Raw genomic sequence first — 23677 nt, 5'->3', positions numbered from 1 at the left:
TAACCTTGGTTGTCATCCTTCATAAGTGGAGTGAGGGGTTGGTAGACTCCATCAGGAGTAGCACTCTGTGAGGACACTTTTTGTAAAAACACATGTACACAACATACTGTATATACAAAGTGGCCACAACCCTCTGTTAATAGAACCAAAAGTGTTAAGTTTAGTAGCTGCAGACCACAGTGAAATAAAGACATCATTTTCCATTTGGTGCAATAAAGCCATAAGGTTATGTCTTTTAACCATTCAAGTATTATTTCACATGGTTGTGTTACAGTAGCTCTTGCAGCAGTGATCATTTAAAGTTATAACAAAGCTGTGTGGAGTGATGTACCCTCCTGGTGGTTTCGAGAGTGCTGTAGACTTGTTCTTCATCCATTGTCAATGGGTGGAGCGATTGGTAGACTCCATCGGGATCTGCAGGGTTCTGTGGGGACATGTTTGATTTAGGTTATTTTACTTGTGCCAGATAAAACTGGGTAAAAGAAAATACATTCCAAGACAGTGCATCAGTTCAACATATATACAAAGGCTCCACATTTTCAAAGTGACCTGAATTGGCAGTAGGCTAATAGCTGGTGTGATGCAAAGGGAGACAAATGTCAAGGCTGATAGGGACTGAAAAGTAATTTAGGACACACATATTATGAGCGCTGTCGCAGGCCTAAGTTGTTTCCTCCAAAGTGGTTCAGTGCGAGCCCCAGCGTGAAAGCTTCAGCGTCAACAGGAACACATGTGGCTTTTTTTCCCCTCTGCAGAATTCAACATATCAGTGACTATAAATACTGCAAGCTGGTTAGAAACCTGCTATTCCTCCAGCCAGACAGCACAATCCAGTTGTAATTTAAAAAAAAACTAAATTGTTTACTCATTGAAGTTGTGCAGTGTGAATCTATTATATAAAGTTATACCAATTCTTGGTACAAAGGGTCAGGATTTTCAATATACACCAACACGCCACACTGCACTTCACAATTAACAGTTAATAATGATGATTTAGTTTACTTGTTTTACTTGAGACCTTCTCAGATACGACCTGGCTCCAGAAAATCCATGGTATAATAAAACTGCTGTGTCAGGTCACCATTTTTGCAGTTATAAATCAAATCTTTTTTAAGTCTTGGCGGTCTTGTCTGGACGACTGTTGTGTCCATAGGGGCATACATAGCTACATAGATTTTCTGGGCATCATATTCAATCATTATCTTACAGAAGGGGAACAGTGATGTTGTTTTTGTGCACCAAAAATCATTTTGAATGTGTGTGGTTTCAGACCTAGTTGAAAAGCAACTCACCTCTTGTATGTCTTCTTCTGCTCCTAAAACATATAGGAGAAACAATTTTTCGTAAGTCAAGTGGAGACTTTTGATGTTGCAATAGTGTATATATGAAATGTGTGTGGTGGCTTGTGTGTCTTACTCAGATGTTTCCTCCTCATTTTCCTCATGAGCATCAGTAGGACCATCAGTGAGGTCGGTATAACAATAACACCAGTAATCAAATACGGCACACTTCCTGGCAAGGAGAGCAGAAAGACAGATGAAAAAAGTGACATCACACTTTTATCCTCTGTGCTATAAATTGAACTTTTAGAAACCTGAAAACTGAAACTTGATGTGAACGCTGGATGCAAACGGAATTGAAGACAATGTCAAGAGTCTAAAAAAGCTTCAGGTGGCAGGAATGAAGCTGGTAAATGTAATACGAAAACTGGCTGTTTATCTGAACATACGTTTGTTGTATTAATATTAACCAATTTACGTGAATGATTTTTATATTCTTTCAAAATCTGAAGCTGTCTCTGCAGTTTGTAAGTTGAATATACTCATTCATCAACCTAACATTCACTGGTTTTAATCATATTCTATTTCAACACGACACTGATGTTACTGCTAAGCCCTTGACTCATTCATATGATGCACTGCAACTTGAATTGCCATTGCAGTGTATATTTGAACATGTGAGTAAAACATGCCGTATCTAGGTTAAGCTGAGTGCACATCATACCAGCTCCTTGTGTTGCTGATGTAGTAGTCATAGTAGAATGGATGGTGTACGGCACAGGCGTATCAGTAATAACATCTGAGCCGTCTGAAGACATAGTCAAGCTGTTTGTAACAGCAAATGACTGCGTTGAGTGAATGATGATTGTTTTTGCCGTTGTCTTGGGACCAGAAGACTCGGCTGAGAATAACAGACAGATTATCAATTTAGTCCATCAAGTTTTTTACGTTTGGAAAGGGAATTGTGTTTTATATTTTATTTTTTATGAAAGGCATTTACTTACCATCTGTAACTTTAAGATTCACCTCTATGAATGAATCAAGGCCAATCTCCTCAGCTCCACAATAATATATACCAGAGTCTGATTTTTGGAGATTAGTGAAGGTCACAAATAAACCTTCTGCAATGTTAAACAACTGTATTCGACCCTTATGAATATACTTTCTAAATGCTGCTTTGATGATGACGTGTTTGTCTTCTGTGCATGGACTCTTACAGAGGTACTTATCATTATACTTTACATTAGACCAACTGTCCCAGTCTGAGCATTTGACTTCCACACTTTCCCCAACACGTCCATTTATGTTGAGAGGCTTCATCTCCACAATACTCAGAGCTGCAAGTAGAGATAAGTGAAACATTGTTTGTCATTGTCATAATGTAATAAGGATGTAATGTAATGCATGAACACACACTAAAGAAAGTATTGATCTTTTTTATTTTGTTACGGCAAAAATGCCCCCCCCCCCCTTTTTTTTTTTTTACAAAGTATGAGACTAAATGACTCGAAGAAACTTTCTCGCAGCAACAACATTTGATAAACAACCTACAGTGAGTAAAAATAGCGAGAATTTAAAAATGACAGACTTACCTGAGAGAAGAGAAGAGTACACGTAGATCTGAATCATAGTGACAATGTGAGGCAAAGGACAAAAATGTAAGTGTAGAATTATCAGGTCATTTAAGCAACAGTCTTTACTTTGTAACTTCCCCTTCCTCTCACTCTTTTAAAGACTGAAGCCCCTCCTTTCCTTTGACCACACACACACACACACACACACACACACACACACAAACTCTTGTTAGATTATCAGACCTTTAAAAACAATAATGAGATTTCATTGTTGATAATAGCATTACAAAAACATTTATTGAACTCACTCATTATGTTGCTACATACAGTCATGGAAAAAATTATTAGACCACCCTTGTTTTCTTCAATTTCTTGTTCATTTTAATACCTGGTACCACTAAAGGTATAATACAATGAACATGACAAAAAATGCAGCTGATCACATAATACTTTATGTCCTATTTGACATTCTTAAGCTTAATTGTATTCCCAGGGTATATAAGAGGCCATTTCATGTCATAAGCAGCACTGCACATGCAAAGGCTTAGAGTGGTTTCCTGCTTACATTCAAGCCATAGCACAACTCAGAAGTTGTCAGCTCTCACATAATGCCTAAAACAAAAGAATTATGTGAAGCCACAAAGGCAGCCATCTTGGCACTGCTGGAAATTGGCATGAGTGAGAGACAGGTAGCAAAAAAACTAAAGATCTCCAAGACAGCTGTTCATTACAACAAGAAAAAAACAAGCCGAACACGGCACTACCAAATTGCTACCTGGCCGCGGCAGGAAACGTCTCTCTACCCCACGAGATGACCGTGCACTCGTCCGTTCCTGTGTCAGGAATCGTCGTCAGACCTCCAGGGACCTTCAAAATGAGTGGGCACTGTCGAGAAATGTGACTTGTTCGGCAAGGACAGTTCGAAACCGACTTGTTGAAGCTGGTCTGAAGTCACACAGAGCACGGAAGAAGCCCTTCATCAACGAAAGGCACAGGAAGGCCCGGTTACTCTCTGCTAGGGATCACAAGGATTGGACTGTTGATGATTGGGCTAAGGTTCTCTTCAGTGATGAATCCAATTTTGAGTTGATGCCCACTCCAGCTAACTTACTGGTTAGGAGGAGGCCTGGAGAAGCCTACAAACCAGACTGTCTTGCCCCTACAGTAAAACATGGGGGTGGATCAGTGATGATCTGGGGTTGTTTCAGTATGAGTGGAACAGGGCAAATGCAATTGTGTGAAGGGCGAATGAACCAGGTCATGTACAGGGCTACTCTTGAAAACAGTCTTCTTCCATCAGCTGGAAAACTCTTTCCTGCCTCGAATGACTGGATTTTCCAACAAGACAATGCCCCTTGCCACACAGCAAGGTCAGTTAAAGCCTGGATGGAGAACCACAACATTCGCACCATGCCTTGGCCTGCTCAATCACCAGATCTGAATCCAGTTGAAAACCTATGGAAAATCATCAAACTCAAAATGGAGAACCACAAGCCCAAAAACAAAGCAAATTTGTTTGAATTTGTGCAACAGGAATGGGCTGCTGTGACAGCAGAACAATGTCAGAAGCTGGTGGAGAGCATGCCAAGACGCATGGCTTCAGTCATCAAAAACAATGGTTACGCAATCAAGTACTAACTCCTGTGTGTATCATGTGTTTAAAGCAAACAGAAAAGAAAACATGGAATACTTAAAAGCAGTGTTTTTGGCAGTACAGTGCCATAGCTATCGATGTAAGAACTTAAGTGATTTTGGTTACTATCAAGAAAACCATGGAAAATGGCTAGATATCAGCTCTTAAATTAAACTCTTACGAGCTATTTTTGTTGTTATCATTATATTTGTCCAAACAAATGTACCTTTAGTTGAACCAGGCATTAAAATGAACAAGAAATTGAAGAAAACAAGGGTGGTCTAATAATTTTTTCCATGACTGTATTTTGCTGCTTTATTGAGATTAAGATACTGTATAACATATTTATTAGCAGTTAACTATGCCACTGTAACTAAAGCAAAAACAATGCCTTTGTGAGTTTTTCATATCTTTCATTGTGCATTCATCAACATTTAACTGCCTCTACCAGATTCAAAGCTTTTCAAATGAGTCAGTCGTAGTGGGCAGTGCCTTAAGATCTTTTACTGAAAAACTTTCCTGCCCAGATTCTTTCAGCTATTCCATGGAATCTAAACAATGTGATCCTCTAAAGCCTCTGTGTGGTCCATGTCCTTCCAGGAACCTGGAATTAGCAAGACATCAAACTCCATTTTACCATTGCTACATCTGTCAACATGACATATTCAACATATCTGGTGTCTGACCGTCCATCCAATCACTGAGTGTTACATGTGGTACAGATTGTCAAATAAAGGCTTTGATTTGTGATTTTGGGCTACAAATTGAGACTTTAAATTTACATGAACACCATCCTGTCTGTTCTGAGACTTGCTTGAAGACTGATGATTAAAGGCTTTGAGTTGCTATTCAACACCTGCATTACTTGGGACCACGTGCAGAACATGTGTGTTATCTTTGGATACCCTGCTGATAGTGAAGCAGTAACACATAAAAAGAAGAAGTAGGACAAAGAGTGATTTCACTGACTTGAGGTCTGCTCATGGACTTCCTGTGGGCATGGCAGTTGACTGTGTTTTCTTTATTTTCTCAGTCAGTGGGTACGAACAGATTCTACACAGTTTAGAGAGTTTATGGACTGCACGTCAGCAGTGAGTACAAGACCACGACTGTAACATCCCGGGGTTGTAGTAATAGATCACACAGATCACCAGGCCATTTTAAACTTTTATTTCCTCTCCACATCGCCGAACTCCCTCAGGACCGCCACACTTCACTCTCTACCATCTTCATCTCCGAGTTCAGGTTTCTGAAGCCACGACTAGATTTGATTTTTCATAACCAAAACTCAGATTTCCATCATTTTCTAGATCCTATCCGGTCATGTTAACAGTGTTATTTTGGAGGGTTAGGGTCAAACACAAAACTTAAACAAATAACTACCATGAGCCGAAACGTGACTAAGGCAGAGCAGCTGATGGATGTAGAGGACATGGCATAAATGCTTTTGTAAACCCCCCCGAAGAGTTTTCACTTTTAAAGGAACATAAGCAGGCCTACGACCCGGATCGCATCGGAGCAATATTTCCTCTACCTTTATATATCAAGTCAGCCGCTTATGCTAGGGCTATGGCAGGTAGGTATATTTATGAAGGCCGAGAGAAACTGATTGAAGCGGCCGTGACTGACGCCAGCCCTCACAACACCAACGGATAATTCAGTCCTCCCACCTCAACCCATTTCACAATTGTGCCTCTGGTTATGAAATGACCAAAATGTGTCGGCCATTCATGGAGACAGGGCGCCTTATCTCGCTTCCACCTCTCCACCGTCATTCCACCTCTTTCCATTTCATCCCCCTCTCTGCCCTCCTTTCTTCCCCCGTTCATTGTGATTAACCGAACCATTCTGCTCTCCTCGGTAATGTGTCTCAACGTGCGAGGAGGAAATGAGGGAATATTATCTCTGTCCTCTGCCGGCTTTGACAGTGCTTGTCGTTCAAATACACACTTTCATCATCCACTGACAATGCAGGGGCCTCTTCTTTGAATTTTGTGTGTGTCCAAGTGCAGTGGTGTCTTAGATAAAGCGACGTTTGTCAGGGCAGCTCAGATTTACTGCTGCCACTTGACACAGCAAGACAGTAAGTCAACCACTGTCACAATTTCATAGTAAAGTGGACAGTGTGTCTGATTGTAATGTTTCATTTATGTTGTATATACTGTTGTTCACAGTAAGAAAAGTGAAGGTGATAAGGGACCTGAGGGGCATATTTTCTGATAAGGCTCAGTGGCCAGGTAAACCCCTTGGTTGGCCAATCAGAGCTCTTTGCTTCCTTATTTATCTACTGATGTAATTTCATGAGCAGTAATTTTACCTTGCAAATGGAAAATAGATGAGAACTTAATTATAAGCACCAAAAATCATTGTGTTTCCATTTTAATCACCATCCCCCTGATCTTAACTGTTGATTGTTTAATCTCAGGGGAAGAAATCCATTTCATAGTGACGGTTGAGGAAGGCTTCACTCCAGCTCATCTTTTAGCTCTCACTTACTTGTTATGCCAAAGTCTGTCCCTGACTGAGTGATGCAATTACATCATTGGTCCATTGATTTTTGGAGTTTTAGGCTCGGGCAGTCCTCAATTATATCCTCAGGAGGCTTTTGAGCTTTGTGTAAGCTGGAGCGGGACATCACTGTGCATAAACAAAGTTTTACAACGACTTACGTAATTATGTTAATTATATCCTCGGGAGCACATTGAACCATATACCAGGGTTTGTTTCCTACACCTGTATATTACTATTGTAATATCTGATGGCTGTCAGCATTATAGCATAACGCTCTTCATATGAGAATATTTTATTAAGAATATGTGTTTTCTCCTCTTCAAGGCACAGTGTGTCGGATTTAGTTTCATCTAGAAGTGAAGTAGCAGATTGCAACCAACTGAATACCCCTCACCTTAACCTCTTTTTCCAAACATGTAGTAGAAGCAAAGCCCTTATAGACAGGCCTTGCCATTGGGCAGCTGTCTTGGCAACCCTTACGAAATTAAAACTACCCTTTTCCCTCAAGCTATGCTGCTGCTACTGAGCCTGCACATGGTTTTCAAGACACCAACTTCTTTTTAGAGCTCAATACAGAGTGTCGCCACATGATGTTGTCAGCTCATTCCACCAGAGGTTTAAACAAATGGCCACTAAAAATATGAAAGGCCTTCTTTAAAGACATTGTTGTGTTTGGCCATTCTGGGCTAGCGTAGAAAAGTGGCAGATGCTGTGGAAGACGATTTGCTTCCTGGGTTGATATTAAAGGTTCATTTTAAGGTAACGGAAGTTGTTATTTCAAGGTTATTATACACTAATGTAAACATAATCATGATCTTTTTTTGAACTAATGCTCTCCACTGTGCTGTCTTTCCGTTCAACTGTCCTATTTCAAATCAGATTTTGTGCTCAGGCTCGATTTCCTATATATTGCTCCTTTCCTGACACATCCATCTCCTCCATATTACTACCTGTTTCACTATCTTGTATTATTCACTGGGATGCTCTCTAAACGCACAGCCTGTTGCTCACATTGCTGGATTCCACTGACAAAAAGTGAAGTGAAAGTGAAGATGTTGATGGTGGCTGCTATATCTTCCAGTCAGAAGACTTGAGAGTTGAGTGTGGTGAGTGTCAAGGTTTTATCATATTGCTGTTCTGTATCACAACCAGTCTGTTTCCAACCTTCTGTACCACTTGAGATAGTATTACATAGTTGAAAAGTGTTTTTCACGAAAAATCAAGAATATGCTTCAGGTAGTCAATAAATATAACATGTAAAACTGGTAATTTGACATACAGCATTAATGTGTACAACTATCTTAACAGGGCATAAGAGCAGATAGACTTATTGATCTGATATGGCTATACAGGTTATCATTTATAATGTTATTTCTCCCAAATGAATATGTATAATGTTTGACATTAGGAAGTAACAGTTACTTTTGTTTAATATTTTCAGGTTTTAGTTCTCTGAGGTTTCTGCTTCCACCTCCTTACAATCAGCATGGTCCCAACATGGCCTGAGAAATAGGAAATAATAAACTTTTACCAATAAAAACTCAGGACAATACTATAAATACACAGCAGTCCTTCAATAAGCCATCCCACTTTTTCTGCAAATTCTCGTTAGCTACCTCTTTACCGTAAACCTTCCTGCCGCTCAAGTGGCTCTTAAGGGTTTGGAGTTTTTCTCCTGCATGTTAATATCATTACAGCCTCACGGTCCATCTTGCTAACTAAGAAATTAGACTGCATCATTGCAAAGTCACACAAGAGGCTGACAGATGAGCTCTCTATGGATTTTGCAGTAAAAACCTTTAAGATATTATAAATGGATGCTGTGTTTCTTATCCAATTTGCCAATTCATTGGTTTCAAAATTTGCAAGATTGAATGTGCAAATTAGAAGGTCCATATTCTCAGTGTTCTCTAGTTGCAATGGGAAATTTAATAGGTTTTACTTTATTATATGTGAGTAGAAGAGACTGGTCAGGTCAGTATCAGAATGAACGTGGCAGGCTCACACCAGAGTTTTATTTATGCTTATTCTCTCACACCTTTTGTGTTTGGGACACAAGGTGACCCTGGTGAAAAGTGATCCACACTCGAACAAAACAAACATTAGGATATTGTTTGTCACACAGAATGGCTTTAGCTGTGCATATTTTGTAGTTTTGATAAACAGTGCTCTATATCAGTCAGACTTTTTTCACAGGTGCACCTCAAAAGTAAACTGTACTAAACTCTTTCTGTAGATGAAGAGATCACTGTCGGCAAACTGCAGGAACTTGGAAGAAAAATGAGTTAGAACACTGAAAAAATAAAATGATGTGAAATTAAATAAGGACAAGTGCTGAGCACAGAGAAAGTTCACATGCTACAGCAAAGGGAGGAAATACAGCTGGTGCTCACTTTTATAAAGTTATCCCATTACTGTCAACGGGCTTCTGGGTCAATAGGCACATTTGAAATGACAATAAATAAAATGCTGGCTCCTGTGTGCTGCGCAGTACCCTTATGGGAAAGTATATGCACAATGGGTATTTTGGTCTGTCCCTTTGTGTGTGTGTGTGTGTGTTTATAAAGATGTTCCATTTCATGGCTAGTTACTGACCTTGCAAAGCTTCAACACTTCACTTCAAAACTAGTAAGAGGGGAAAATGTCAGCAGTGAGAGGAGATGGACAAGGAAATAAATGGCAGCATTTGTCACAGAAGCAAGAGGAGTAAAAGATAGGCAGGAAGAGAAAAACGGGAGAATGAAAAGTGGCTAAATCAACATAAACAGTGTTCAAAAGAGAGACTGATTAATACCAATTTAAACTCTTCCTCTAGAAGAAAAGGTATTGATTGTAATAGCAAATATGTCAATGTATTATCACCAGTAGAAGGAGAATAGAGAGTGCTGAAATGTGATGAAGATCCAAAGTCACGAGAAAGGAGAAACAGTGATGGGAAGGCAGCAGGAGGTTTTTGTGATGTGGTGAATCATCACGGATTCTTTTCCATCAGGTCAAATCTGCAGCAGACAACATCACTAGAGGCTGAGCTGAAACCTGTTATTAAGAATGCCTTGATGAGAGTAAAGCATTCTGATTCAGAGAGCAATAAAATAGGGGAGTTTCATAACATTGTATAATCCAAATAAAACTCTTGTACCACTCCTTCATACTATTTTCTATTTGGTAAATACTTATGTATGCTTGTCTTTAGTCATCCACCTGCTAAAGTCAAAGTTGTTTCATCTCTCCTCTCTATGGCCAGGGGTGATCTGTCATGCCAATCAATGCATGCATTCTGTGGTCTTTAGGGCAGATTTTTGTTAAGGTTAATGTTGCCGGCAGCGTTGCGATTATGGGGCAGCACATAGAGCTGATGTAGTTGGGTACATATCACTGAAACTGTACAGGAAGCAGTCACAGAAAAGCATCAGGGGCTAATAGTGACTGGTAAATGAATCAAAGGGAACTTGAAGGACTGACATTCCTGGCTCTGTCAACCACCCCTCTCACCCTGAAGTCATGTTTTTCAATATCATTATAATGTTCTGAAAGATGCACAATCCTTTATTTTCCACTTACCAAAAGGTCTTTTGACATCATATGCCATCAAAGAGGGCAATACAACACTGACATATGTCAAAATGCAAGACTGTAATGAAAAAATCAGCAATGTCAATGTAACTAGCTAGATAGCTATTTAGCTCAGAAAACTAGTAGTGATTGTTACATGCCGTTAGAAACATTAAAGTGATAGTTACAAAGACTCCGAAGATTATCTTTAAAAACAATATTATTTTATTTTGTATTTGATAGGTATTGTTATATACATGGCATAATTTGTGCTTTTTTATTATCAAGAATAAAACCATAGGGAACACATCAGAAAAATTAAACTTTAAACCAGGATTGAATTGTTCTTTTTTTTTCAGCTGGATATACTGAGAGTTCTACAAAACCAGGAGAGAGGGGGAGGAAAAAGACAGGAAACTAAATAGATAGATAGGTAGATTGATAAATACATAGTTTTTTCCAGAGACACTTGCAGATGGTCCACTGAGGGTAGTGTGAACGTTCAGACTGTGATGTGCTTTTACCAACAGCAGCAAAGGCACCTGTGTATCACTTTGTTTTAAAAAAGAAAGTACGCCTCAGGGCCTTTATCCAGTTGAGTCCATACACATATAACCAAAATCCATTCATCATTTTCCACCAGGGGGATCTCTGCCACGCAAATTTGCTGTTTTCCTATTATTTCCAGCCATGGCAGAGGTTGGGCGCTAGGTTAGCCAAGTGGAGGCCATTCACACTGATCCCCCCATCTGAGACTGATTGAATACATAAAAGACAACCCCCAAAATAATATTCTGGACTCTTTACTTTTCAGATGTAGGTTCCATGACTTTTGAAAGGGGGTATAGTGTGAGACTGAGGGAACATTTTTTCCTGATATTTGACTTTAGGATGGCCAAAGGAGATTAAAGAGTGAAGGTAAAACAAATAAGATGTCAACAGCTTTTGGTGAGTGATGGGTATGTGATGAAGCACAAGATAACAAAATAAGAAATGTTTAGAATTTTAACTATAGATAGATTATAGAGAGTGCTGAGCAGGCTGAGTAAGATATAATGAAAGTAAAAGTACTGCAGCAAAGAAGGTAGAATAAGGAGAGTGATAGCAAAGAGCAGAATCTTCTCTCAATGAAGGTCACACAAGAAAGGCTGCACAAAAAAAGTGACAAAGAAGAGTGACGACAGGGAACACAAGATAAGCATACATAATACTCCATAACAAGACCACATTTGGTCTGGCCATCATCTGAATGCGGCCTCTGCCTGGTTGAAGGTTTGGCTCTGTGTGTTTGCTATAGCACCCACCTGAACCCTCACTTATCTGAAAGACTTAACTCGCTGTTCTCTTCTTTTTTCTTATCTCACTTTCTTCTGTCTCTGACAAAATAAGGATCATATGCTGGGAAATAATGACCCCTGAAAAAAAAAAAGAAGAAAAGATGGACACCAAAAGGTGTGAGAACAGATGGTGAGAGATGCTGCGTCTGGTTCAGCTGTGATAGTTAGTAAAAGAGATTAAGAAAAAAAAAAAGGCCAGTGTTTTTTGAAACCAGACTGGTGGAAAGAGTGAATAGGCAGAGTAACCTTGTTGTTACCAGTCCAGTGTACGTAGATGCGCATACGGAACAAAATAATTAAATCATAAAGAAAAGATAAAGCTGCAAATTACAGACAGATACAGGTTTTCAGAGATGTTTAAATGAAAAACAACAAGATACCAGGAGATAACATGCAAAACATTTGATCTGAACTAAAATAAAATAAAAGCAGTTGTAAAAAATAAATGGGGAAAAAGATTGTGAATGCAAGGTGTTAGCACAATTATTTGCATTAGTCATCCTATGAAAAGTGGGGTCAGAGGGCATTTTCTCTATCAGGTGTAGATTAATGTGGGTCACATGTCAACGTTTGGGTTGAGAGACTAGAGGGGGAGGAGGGGGAAGGCCTTTCTGGTATAGATTGGTCCGTTAGCTAGCCTCAGCTTCCCATTAGACTAAACCATTGTCTGATTTACTTGCTAGTGACCCAAAGGGCAAAACCAGGGTGCACATTGATGTCTGTTAGCCAACTGACAGGTTAACCAGGGGTTCCTGCCTGTCTCCTTGCTGGGAGTCTGTAGTCCATGACCGTATCTGTTTATCCTAACAAAAGCAGAAGTATGTCTTCCAGGATATCTCGCTCATACAGTGAATACACAACCCACTTTTTTATTGTAAATGCGTTTGCTGTTCTCAGGACATCCCAAAATTAAATCCTTGTGACTTTCAGAAACCATCATGGCAGCAATTCAACAATGGCAAAGACAGCCAACGAGAGCCTCAGAGTGAGACTGTCCTTCGATGTTCATGAGCGGCCATAGCATCGTACCCACCAGCTAACCTTTGTCAGGCTTTTGCTTCCAAGTCATTCATCCTTTTGACTAGCATTGGCTACTGACCAATCCATATTAATTTGGTTGGTGAGCTGGCAATAGCTCTTTACCAAGCTGCGGTCCATGTTGAGTTGGTCCTTTAGCTGGCATTAGCCTCACACCAAGCCACAGTCCATGTTGATTTGGTCCGTTAGCAAGCACTAGCTTCCTGCCAGGCTGTAATCCATATGATACGATTGGTTAACAGACAAGAACTTCGTGCCATGCTACAATCCATGTTGTTTCGGTCTGTTAGCTGGCATTAGCTTTCCACAGAGCCATAATCGATGTTGATTCAGTATGTTGGCTAGCATTAGCTTCAAACTCTAGTAGTCCATATGTCCTGGGTGTTTGTCTGTCTCCCAATTTCAGCTCCAGAGACAAAAGTTACTGGTGGTTTGGCAGGTAGAGCCTTTCTCAGCCGGGGAAAGGTAGAGTTTGCCGTTAGCACAGGCACAAAGCTCGTACACAGTCTGTTTGGTGTAGGTGGTGCCTGCTGGTGCACCCTCCAGGGGGTCCACAGCACTGCCAAGGGGAATGTTACCCAGCCTGATGGTGTTGGCGTCTAGAAAGATCTGTGAACATAAAAGAGATATGATTTAGAAAACTTTGATTTGAGATCAATGGATGGAGAACAGAGGAGAGAACAAATAAGAAGAAAGGCAAGAGCAAAGACAATAAAACAATGCAATTTGACAGAAGACATGAAATTGGATACACATGGAGTGGATGCTAAAGCTGTAGGGGACTGAGCTCATATGGATTGTCTTGGCGCCTAAAATAACAGAAAAAAAAAAGGGGAGAAAGTTGTGTCTCAAAAAATGAGAAGAAACTGGGGTCGTGGATACAAAGAAAGAGAGAGTACACCGCCGTAGGGGATGAATATACACTCTGTGGTCGACTGGGGTTGTCATCAAGAAAGATCTACAGAGACAGAGTGGGAATTTCTATTTAGAACGGGTCTCCTTTGATGAAGAGGCAGAGTGGGAGTGAATGAGGCAGAGGGCAAGATAGGTGAGGAGAGAAGCAAGGGAGTCAGTGGGAGAGGAGTGAGGGGAAGACAAAGAGGCAGGGAACGACACAAGGGAAAGCAGGCAGACAGAAGAAGATTCACTGCAAACAAGTCTTACTCACCAACTAATTCAATGCAATATCATATTTGTTATCATGTTCTCAAACAACTGAAAAATCAGCCAACCAACTGAACTCACTCAAAGCTCTTACAAAGATTTTGGATAATTTCCTAGAAACAAGAGGCTTTATTTAAGAAGAAGGAGAAAATAAGACTTCATCCTCGAGATACAATCAAGCAGCTCATTAAGATAAAATGAGTACAAAGATAGAAATAACACTATTTATAAGACTTTATCTGCGCATACGCTTCGGTAATTTTGCAGTGCTCTGACTTCAATGTATGAGTGTACTTTTCACTGACTCGATGTTGCAATATTGGAGGAAACCTTCTGAAATGATTTCTGAAGCAACTAGACCTTTACGGCACTTAAACAGATTCTCAATCGGTTTGGGCGGACGGAGGGTCAAAGAGTTTGCTTTTTGATGGCGACCAATATATTTAACAGATCATCTGCCGAGTCAAGTTTATCACAAAAACAAAAGGTCATCCACTGAAGAAGATACACTCATTACCTTTATAAGAATAAGGACATATTGGAGGATGCAAGGCTAGATAAACAATGAGTGTGCAAGATTTACTTGATCTGTGTCAAATAATGTTCTTAAAACATTTATAATTTAATTTAACACTGCTCTTAACAGGGAGATTGATTTGTGTTTACATTAGCACCAAATTTAGATAACTTGATATGTTGCAAACCTGGGGCTGGATAGTATTCCATTATCGTGACACTGATCAATGCTGAGTTAAATATAACTTTGTGTACTGTACTTGATAGGCAAACAAAGGCAACAAAAAGTAATGATATTTATCAAAATGGCAAGTTGGGTTATTCCAGCCGTGGGAAGATGGAAAGCATTTAGAGAAGAGCAAACAAGAGAGAAGCTGAAACAGAAACAGTAGTAAACAACAACTTAACGTTGAGACAACTATCACTGACAATGAGGGAGTGTCCTGTAAAACATAGATTAAAGAGAGAGATGCGGAAAGATATGGACAGAAACCCTCTGAGACCGAAGGATTTTCTTGTTCTTCAAAGACAGGCAACTTCTATTTTCCTCTCACTCTCAATCTTCTCTCCTCCTTACCCCACATTCCTACCCCTCTTCAATCCCTCCTGACACTTACAGGACTTCTCCATGCATTCCTTCAGTCCACCCATCTCATCTTCAGACTGATACAAGCTCAGTATCAAGTGAGAATCATTACACAATCTTGCTTTCTTGCTTTCGATTGACTGCTCCGCCTGCTTACTTATTTGCTCCTCCGTCCTCAGTGTTCAAGAAAGCACCGCTCTCTTACTCTCCCTCTCTCCTCTCACACTTACAGTCACCCACACACCCCAAGGCCGGATGATAATCTCAGCAGACATCTGGATCCCCATTATTCATGCTCTTCATTTTAGAAACGAGGAGAGGACGTGAAAAAGTGTGTGGAAAATAGCTATGAGTGCAAAAGACTGAGGAGAAAGAGAGGGAGTCAGATGAAAGGATAAGAGAAGGACGAGAGAGAGAAAATGTCAAATCAGAAGTGGTTGGAGGAGACGTAAAGAGAGGGAGATAAGAAGAACGAAAGAAAAAAAGGAGAAGAGAGGAATGAGGGATTTATATACCCCAACAGCGAGGAACCAATTAGTATAACTAATGATATCACATTGGCTGACGGGGCACATCTCCATCTGTATAAACAATATCTTCTCTCTCTCTCTCTCTCTCTCTCTCTCTCTCTCTCTCTCTCTCTCTCTCTCTCTCTCTCTCTCTCTCTCTCTCTCTCTCTCTCTCTCTCTCTCTCTCTCTCTCTCTCTCTCTCTGCATGATGGAGCAGAGCAGAGGTGTGCTCATGTTACCATTAAATATCTGTGCAGGTAAAAGCAGTCCTTCTTATACAAATTAACCTGAAGGCAGAGAGGCAGGTAACCAGAGCAGTGAGAATTGACTGATGTATCCTTAAAGATGGTGTCATCCCTAATAGCTCAGAGGTTTTGACACAGTGAGATAGTCAAACTCAACAAACTCTCCTGTACTATTATTTTCCATTCTCATGTCTAGAGGTTCTTGACAGTTTTAGATATATTAGTGACCAGAGATTATGTCAATTAATTGATTGGCTTATTGATGGAAATTCACTGATATAGTTTTGATGTTTTTGATGGTTTTGACTTCATAATTATCATTAAATACGCTCTCCAGCGGAGATTAACGTCATCAGATGAGGATGGAGTGTTGAAATCACTGATTCTCTCCTCAGGAAATTGTTTCGATCCCAGTTTTTCATATTCTCTTGTTTCCTGTTTTGTTTTGAAATTGTGCCCTCATGTGTCGGGTCTTGCTCTCAGTTCATCCTTCTAGTGTTTTTCTGTTCCTTTTTCTCCCTCGTCCTCGTCCCTCATGTCTTTGTCAATTTGTTATATCTTCCTGCCTGATGTCATCCTGTGTCTCCCTGTTGGTATGTTTAAGATTTTTGTTCCTTGTGTTTTCATTGAGTTGTACTTTGCTTTTGTTGCACTTTGTTTAAGCTTTTTTTATTTGGTACTTTTTCTTTTGTCCTTGTGACTCACTTTTGTTTTTTTTTAGACCTCTTGGTTTTTGTATGTTTCAGCTTTGTTTAAATAAAGTTTGCCTTATGCTCCCCTATCCTGCATCCTGCATCCCGTGTGTTGTTTGCATTTAGATCCACACCTTGTTTGCCAGTTTGTAACAGGAATAAATCCTATTCACAGCGTCACCTTTGTCTTGAAAGGCACATTACATAACTTTTGTCCCTCGTGGTAAAAAAAGACAACTATCACCTCATGTCTTAATTGATAATTTTGGTGAATATTATAGTGGTGTTATGTGACAAGTCAGCACAACCAAGAGTCAGTTTAGCCAGCCACACTTGAGAATATGACAAAGTTGAACAACACTAGAATTTTCCTTTAAGCAAATCATAATATATTCGTCTGCCATATGTCTTAACCTACAAATTAATGATTCCTTCCAGACAAAAAAAAAAAAAAGAGATAATCCTTCAGTCCCTATAGGAATATTTTAATGATTATGGAGCTGCTCACTGATTAGTATAAATCCCACACAGCTCTTGTAACTACAAATATAAAACAGCTTGTGCGTTATGTTCATAACTGTCCTGTTCCTACATAAGACTCAGACACTAGAAGGTTTAGTTGAGGTTCTTCCATTATCAAAAAATAAATAGATTAAATCATCCAAACAAAAACAACAATAACAATCAAAAGCATGGTGAGCCTCCTTGAAACTAACTTGCATGGCTATCTCATTAGCCCACCGTGCACATGGCTTTTTTAATAAGGCGGACAGAAGTAATATTGACAACAAGACACTTACAGAGGTGCTAAAAAAGGAATATGTCTCACTTCTCACCCCCATGTGCTGGCCGAAGGAAAATACCACGCTACATCTCTAAATGTCAAGGTATGCCCTTAACAGGTCCCTGGTGCACACCTGTCATCTTCCCTTTGGCTCCCCAATAAAAGCTGCCAGGGTTCAGTTACAACCTTACAGAGGAAAGGACTCAGTCACGGTTGGCAACATACCCCCAATCTAATTCCAACAGCGGGCTTGCCATAGCAACGGGAAACCTAAAATGAACTTGGGCATGGCAATGGGATGGGAACATGAGGCGAGGTTAGAGCATGTTTATGTGAGGCAATGCCAATGAAATTACAGGTTTCTCTTCCACAACGCTGGAAACATCACTGCAGAGGGAGGAGCGGAGAGAATAACAATGGCGGCGGAGAGTTGGGATGGAGACAAACATGGAGGGAGGGAGAGGATGCTGATTATGAGATTAAAAACAGCAGCAGGAAGAGATGGTGATTTACAAGGAGGCATGGAGTGAGTAGGAGATTGATAGAAAGGAGCTGAGAGATGACAGGAAGGAGGATGAAAAGCGATAGAAATGGATGGACGCTCGGCAGCAGGCAGGGTGAAGTGAGGGAAAGTAGAGGAGAGGTGGATGGACTGAGGGAAGGGAAATAGAGGAAAGGGAGTGGAAGTCATTTGTTGTAGCTTAAGGTCGGATTAGTGCTGACATTCATCCCAAATTAAAGTGTCTGCGAGTATTAGGTCGGCCTGTTGTTATCGGCATGTGAGGGTCTCCACACATGTGAGTGTGTTTTCAAGAGTGACTCTGTGTGGAAGGACATGTGACATATGAATATACTGTATGTTGGAGAGGAAGTGCATTTGTGAAGAAGTGAATTGTATCTACACTTACCCAGCAGCATGCCTGCATTGTGTGTGTGTGTGTGTGCGCGTGTCTGCATGTGTTTGCATGATTCCCCTGTGACATGTCTTCTCCTCACTGTGTTAGGTAGGAAAGAGAAGCCTCTGATCTTACCTTTACATTACGTCTCACGGACGGGACAATGTATTGATGTTTTATTCATGTTACTTGCCGACTTCCTTCCCAGCTCTGATATATCATGTGGTGTTTTCTGTGTGAAGGCAGGCGATCAAAGATGTTTGCTTATATTTTAAAAATCAGTTTCCATCTTTCCTCCGATTGTAACTTGTAGCACTATCAAACAGTATTGTTAGCTAGGATGTGGTTGAATGCTAATTTAGCTGCCATCTTACTGTTAGAAATGGGTCATCAAATATGTTTTTTTCCCTTGAAATATGGCCTGATGGATTTTGACAAGCCATAATCTTTCCATTTGCTTTCTATGTTTGCATCACTGCTTCCCATCCTGAGCCTGACGTCACAGAAAAATGACTGCTGTGTGAATAAGGTCTATTGTATCTGTTATACTGCAATATGATATACTTTATTGTCCACATAGGGAAATTGATCTTTGACCCAAATGCTGTGCACATAAATGCCTCCGAGTTACAGTAAAATAAACTACAGAAAACAAACCAGCACCAGCTGTGTCAGTCAAAATGATAAATTGCACATCACAAATACTGCACCCACCCCCTGGCAAAACACATTGTACATAACATATGTGGCACACAAACCCATCACACCATTAAACCATTGCACTAGCCCTTCAGCCTCAAGCAGCTTTGTTTAAAAGTTTGATAGAGGTAGGCACAAATGAATGTTTAAAACGACTGAGTTTACAGTCAGGGACTGTATCGTCTGCAACTGGGCAAGAGCTCATATTCTGTGTAGAGTGTCAGGTTGGGGTAAAAAAGGGGAAAACTATGGAAGGGGAAGGAAACTATGGAAGGGGAAGGTAGACCTAAACGCAGTACACTTGAGGCAGAGATGGGGATGAACAAAAGGTGAGCTTTAATTATAGCCGTTACAAAAAACCAATAGCAGACAAAATCAGGGCAAAAAAGCAAAGTAACAACTTAAAGGGCAAGACAAAGTAGCAACAGAAAACAGCCAGACAAAGTACAAACCAAAAATTCAAAGTTCAACTTAAACATGGGAAAATCAAAATCAAAACATACCAAAACGGGACAGAAGCATGAACAGGATCAGGAGCAATGATCAGGAACATGGAACAAGGGAATTCGAGGACAGAAACAATGACCGGACAAAGAGTGAGGGGAAACACAGAGACTAAATACACAGACACTAATGACATGACGAGGAACAGGTGAGGAGAGAGGAGGAAGGAAGCCAGGTGAGATAATGAGGGGGGAGGAGCACAGAGGAACAGACCAGGAGGGAACAAGACAACAGACAGAGGGAGCCAGAGGGGAGAACATGAGAGAAACTTAAAGGACACATGAGGGCAAGGAAAATCAAACACATGACACACAAGACATGGAAAAAACACAACACAAGACATGATATCAAAACCAAAAACCAAAAACCAGATACAAGAACAAACAGAAACAAGAGTCATGACATAGAGGACATGTTACTATAAATGTGTATACAAATGCAGCAACGTGTTGATTTACAAATACTGTATAACAGGATCACCTGACAATATGATTATTGCAAACTCAAAAATGATTGTTCTGAATGAATTGATGAAATGAGTCCCAAGAGACTTGGATGTGTTCATATTGATTTGACCAAGCCCTGCATACATATGATGAGGATATCTGTGTGTCTGCCTGTGTCATATATGTCTGTCTCTGTGTGTCAATAATACATTTGTAGAAAAATTGTACAGGTCTGGGTGGGTGGCTGGGTGTGTGCATGCAGTATGAGGGCACGTGCGTCCGAGCCCATCCCCCTCTCACATCAGTATAGCAAGCACCTGGCTCAAGGAGATGGGAAACATGCGGGGAGCGGCAATTATGGAGGGTCAAAACATTTTTCATGGATGATTTCCTTTGGCACAGCTGAGGAACAGGCGAAAACGAGATGTGAGAGAGGAGGGGAAGGAAGATGGCGATGAAAGGACAAGCTTTTCCTGGGATGAAAGGAGGAGGGAGGTGGAGGAAAAAAGACAGCAGAGGAGATAAGAGGGTTAAAGTGTCTTTGGGGGGAGATCAAGAGGAAGAACAAGTGTTGTGGAGTGTGTTGAGAAGTAGTTTAGCAGGGGAACGGAGTGGATGAATGTGTTTAGGAGGAGCCCGGGAGGAGGAGGGAGTGTAGTCTGGGAGGACATGAGAGGAAGAGAGGTGAGCATGAAGGATAACGGGGGAGCAGGAATGCAGGTGGAAAAGTAAAAATGGTGCAGTTTCATTCTCAGCATTTTCACCGCAAGTATGGGGATCCAACTTTTTAGCCATATCCTATTAGTGAAAAATTATCCAGCAGACATTTTAGCTGTAGCTTTAACATAGATTTTCCACTACAATCCAACAAGATAAACTGACAATCACACATGCTGCACATGAGTATCAGCTACTGCCAAGGGGAAGGAGGTTTAGAGAACCATGCGTTTGCAACTGACTTGTATTTGGTGATATTAAGAGCTGTTTAAAAGGTGTGTATCTTTCTTTGCTTATTTTTGTATAATTGTCTTCATTAGATTATGTTTAAATATGTCTTACCCGATCATTTATGTAGACTGTTTCATTGCCAAGAGCCAACCTCGGCTGAAAAATAAAGCCATTGCAGAAATACCAGAAACAAGTTCCTCTGAGTGCCACTTGAGCCAGGCTCCAGGTAATCACCATGGGCCTTTTTTCACCATCACTTTTGGTCATGCTGAGTCAAACCAAGCCACGCTGATTTGCCCAGTTTTACTGAGCCACGTCTGCTGTGGACCTGCTCCAAAGTAGAGCCAAGCTGAACCTGTCCAACGATGGGTTTCATCAGGCTGGCTCTGTCAACTATTTTTTGAGTCACAGGGGGAAGGCCAGTCCAAGTTTCCTACAATGTAGGGCAATAAAGTTTCGCTAACTCTCAGCAGCTGATCCGGAAACAAAGTGAACTAACGAGTGTCAACTCTAAAGTCCCCGTCTGAGAAGAAGGAGGAGTAGCAAAGTGATGGGAGAGAGGCGTGAGAAAGGTTGAGAGGACAATAGCAGTACAATTTCACCGGTGCACGTACACACACTCTAACACAGAGCATTGTGCACACACGGACCACAGACACACACACAGTTCAACCTCATTGTTCACCCATTCCTCCCATTCCCCTTTTCTTTCCCTCTCTTGCTCCTTCTGCACACACACGCGCGCGCGCGCGCGCACACACACACACACACACACACACACACACACACACACACACACTCAACAACAATAGGTGGGAGGTTGTGAAGCTATCTGAGTGTATTACACAGACCATTAGGCATGTTGAATGGACAGACGCTGGAATGGGAGCTGACAATGGACTAAATGATAGAGACTGGAGAGATAGAGAGAGGGAGAGGGAGGGAGAGAGAGTAGTAACCCAGTTATACCAGGGACATAAAGCCATATCAGTCTGCTCTACTGTACCATATATTTACACACACACACACATGCACACACACAGACAGACAGACAGACACACACACACACACACACACACACACACACACACACACACACACACACACACACACACACACACAGACAAATGCATTCACACAAACAAGCATAGATAGACAGGAATAGATTCTCCCACAGCAACGCACTCATACACACCAACAACACACGGACAGAGTATACAAACACATGCTGTGACAGCTGTAACACAAATAAGAAAGAGAGACCAACAAACAAAACTCCCACACACATCGAAAGACTGAGACAGAGTTACATCAGACTGACAGCATGACAAACACACTCACACACACACAGATCTGTGATGATTGTCGAGGCAGTGTGAAGTGAAGGCTAATGAATTTTCAGACATTAATCACGCCTTTTGAAAGATATCCACTCAATCCTGCTATTGGCAGATATCTGTTAAACTGTTATCTCTCATTTATAAACACAGACACACACACGCATGCACGCACACACGCACGCACCCACACACACACACACACACACACACACACACACACACGCACGCACACACACACACACACACACACACACATCGATGGAGTTTCCCAAAGAATGAGATGATCTAGACACTGAGGGGAGGAGGGGACAGTGAAATAAGTGAATATACAAGTGTTTTTTCATGTGTCTGTGTTCTTTTGTTGTTGTTTGACTAGTGTATGCATGGGGCCAGACGCTTCATGTGTGTATTTACATCAATTGTGTGATGAGGTGAGTCAGTGCTGAAGTGTTGCATGTATGTGAGAGTCTGCATCTATATTACAGTACTTATTTACTTGTGTTTCCCTGTATATATGTGTGTGTGTGTGTGTGTGTGTATTTTATAGGCCTCCACAGCAGCAGCAGTGTGTACGACAGGGAGTTACCCCCTGCCAGCATTCTAATTCACTCACCATTCTGCATTACCTGCAGGTAAAACAACAAGCAGCGAAAAAAGGAGACAAAAAGCGGGTCCCAGTATATCAGCCCAATAACACCTCCAGGCAACAGCGTCTTAATAAACCCCAGCATTGTGTCAACAAACAATAACACTCCATGGTAACCCAACTTTGTTAAAAGTTTCTGTATTTAACCTCGTTTCACCTCCCAGCACTCAGCCCCACAGTTAAGTGAACTGTCATTATCACTTTTGTGCATAACATGAACAAATAGATTTAAAAGCACCATGTGGGGCCCTCAAGACTTCTTTAAATGTCTGAAAAGCATGTCTGAAATAAACATGACACTTTCCCATACAAGTCATAGGTTTTCGCCATGATGCTATTTGTATTTTCAGCTCGTGAATTACCATTGTTTACTTGCCAGATTTGCAACAAGAGCATTCCCTCTCACCAAGTTTAACATGTTTCCCTATTCGAAGCAAATACCTTACTTACTTCTTAATATGATGTCTGTTGTCTGCTTTGTTTAGTCTAAGTTGGCATATGCATGACTGTCTCCCTGGTTTTGACCCTTGCTCATGACACCTCTAACCAAAGTTGCTGTGAACTTCTAACTTATCTTGTGTTGGGCTTTTGGGTTCATGTTTGTCCATTTCTGTGCATGCAGCTTATCCCCAATCTATGAGCATGAGAAACTCTGTCCAACGTGCAAAGTTTTCTGTGAGCGATGATCATTCGTGAAATGTGACATTTACAATCTGCACATAAGCAGTGCTCACCATTTGCCTTTGTAAAACAATCTCAAAACGGTCAACGCAGGT

General features: G+C 40.8%; 2 protein-coding genes across 9 annotated transcripts in view; both read right to left on the bottom strand.

Annotated features, from left to right (window-relative positions):
• Positions 1-292: 292 nt before the first annotated feature.
• Positions 293-2543, bottom strand: LOC119031621 (the record flags this gene model as incomplete). Its single annotated transcript, XM_037120232.1, has 5 exons — positions 293-424; positions 1293-1315; positions 1417-1512; positions 2005-2181; positions 2285-2543. Coding segments are annotated over 5 exons (687 nt in total), but the record flags the coding sequence as incomplete, so codon positions are not given.
• An 8174-nt stretch (positions 2544-10717) lies between these two features.
• LOC119028631 (zeta-sarcoglycan) overlaps positions 10718-23677 on the bottom strand; it is a 325032-nt gene continuing 312072 nt past the window's right edge. For 3 of the 8 annotated variants that reach the window (XM_037114850.1, XM_037114859.1, XM_037114868.1), the window contains exon 11: positions 10719-13534. In XM_037114850.1, coding sequence (XP_036970745.1) covers positions 13328-13534 — 207 coding nt within the window. In that variant the 3' untranslated portion in view covers positions 10719-13327. Of the gene's footprint in view, positions 13535-23677 lie in introns of all 8 variants that reach the window. The other 5 variants (XM_037114889.1, XM_037114873.1, XM_037114898.1 and 2 more) reach the window with 3 other exon arrangements.

This window comes from Acanthopagrus latus, chromosome 1 (assembly GCF_904848185.1).
Source record: "Acanthopagrus latus isolate v.2019 chromosome 1, fAcaLat1.1, whole genome shotgun sequence".
NCBI lineage: Eukaryota > Metazoa > Chordata > Actinopteri > Spariformes > Sparidae > Acanthopagrus > Acanthopagrus latus.
Note: the sequence above shows the minus strand (reverse complement) of the source record. Positions and strands in the feature narration are given on the sequence as shown.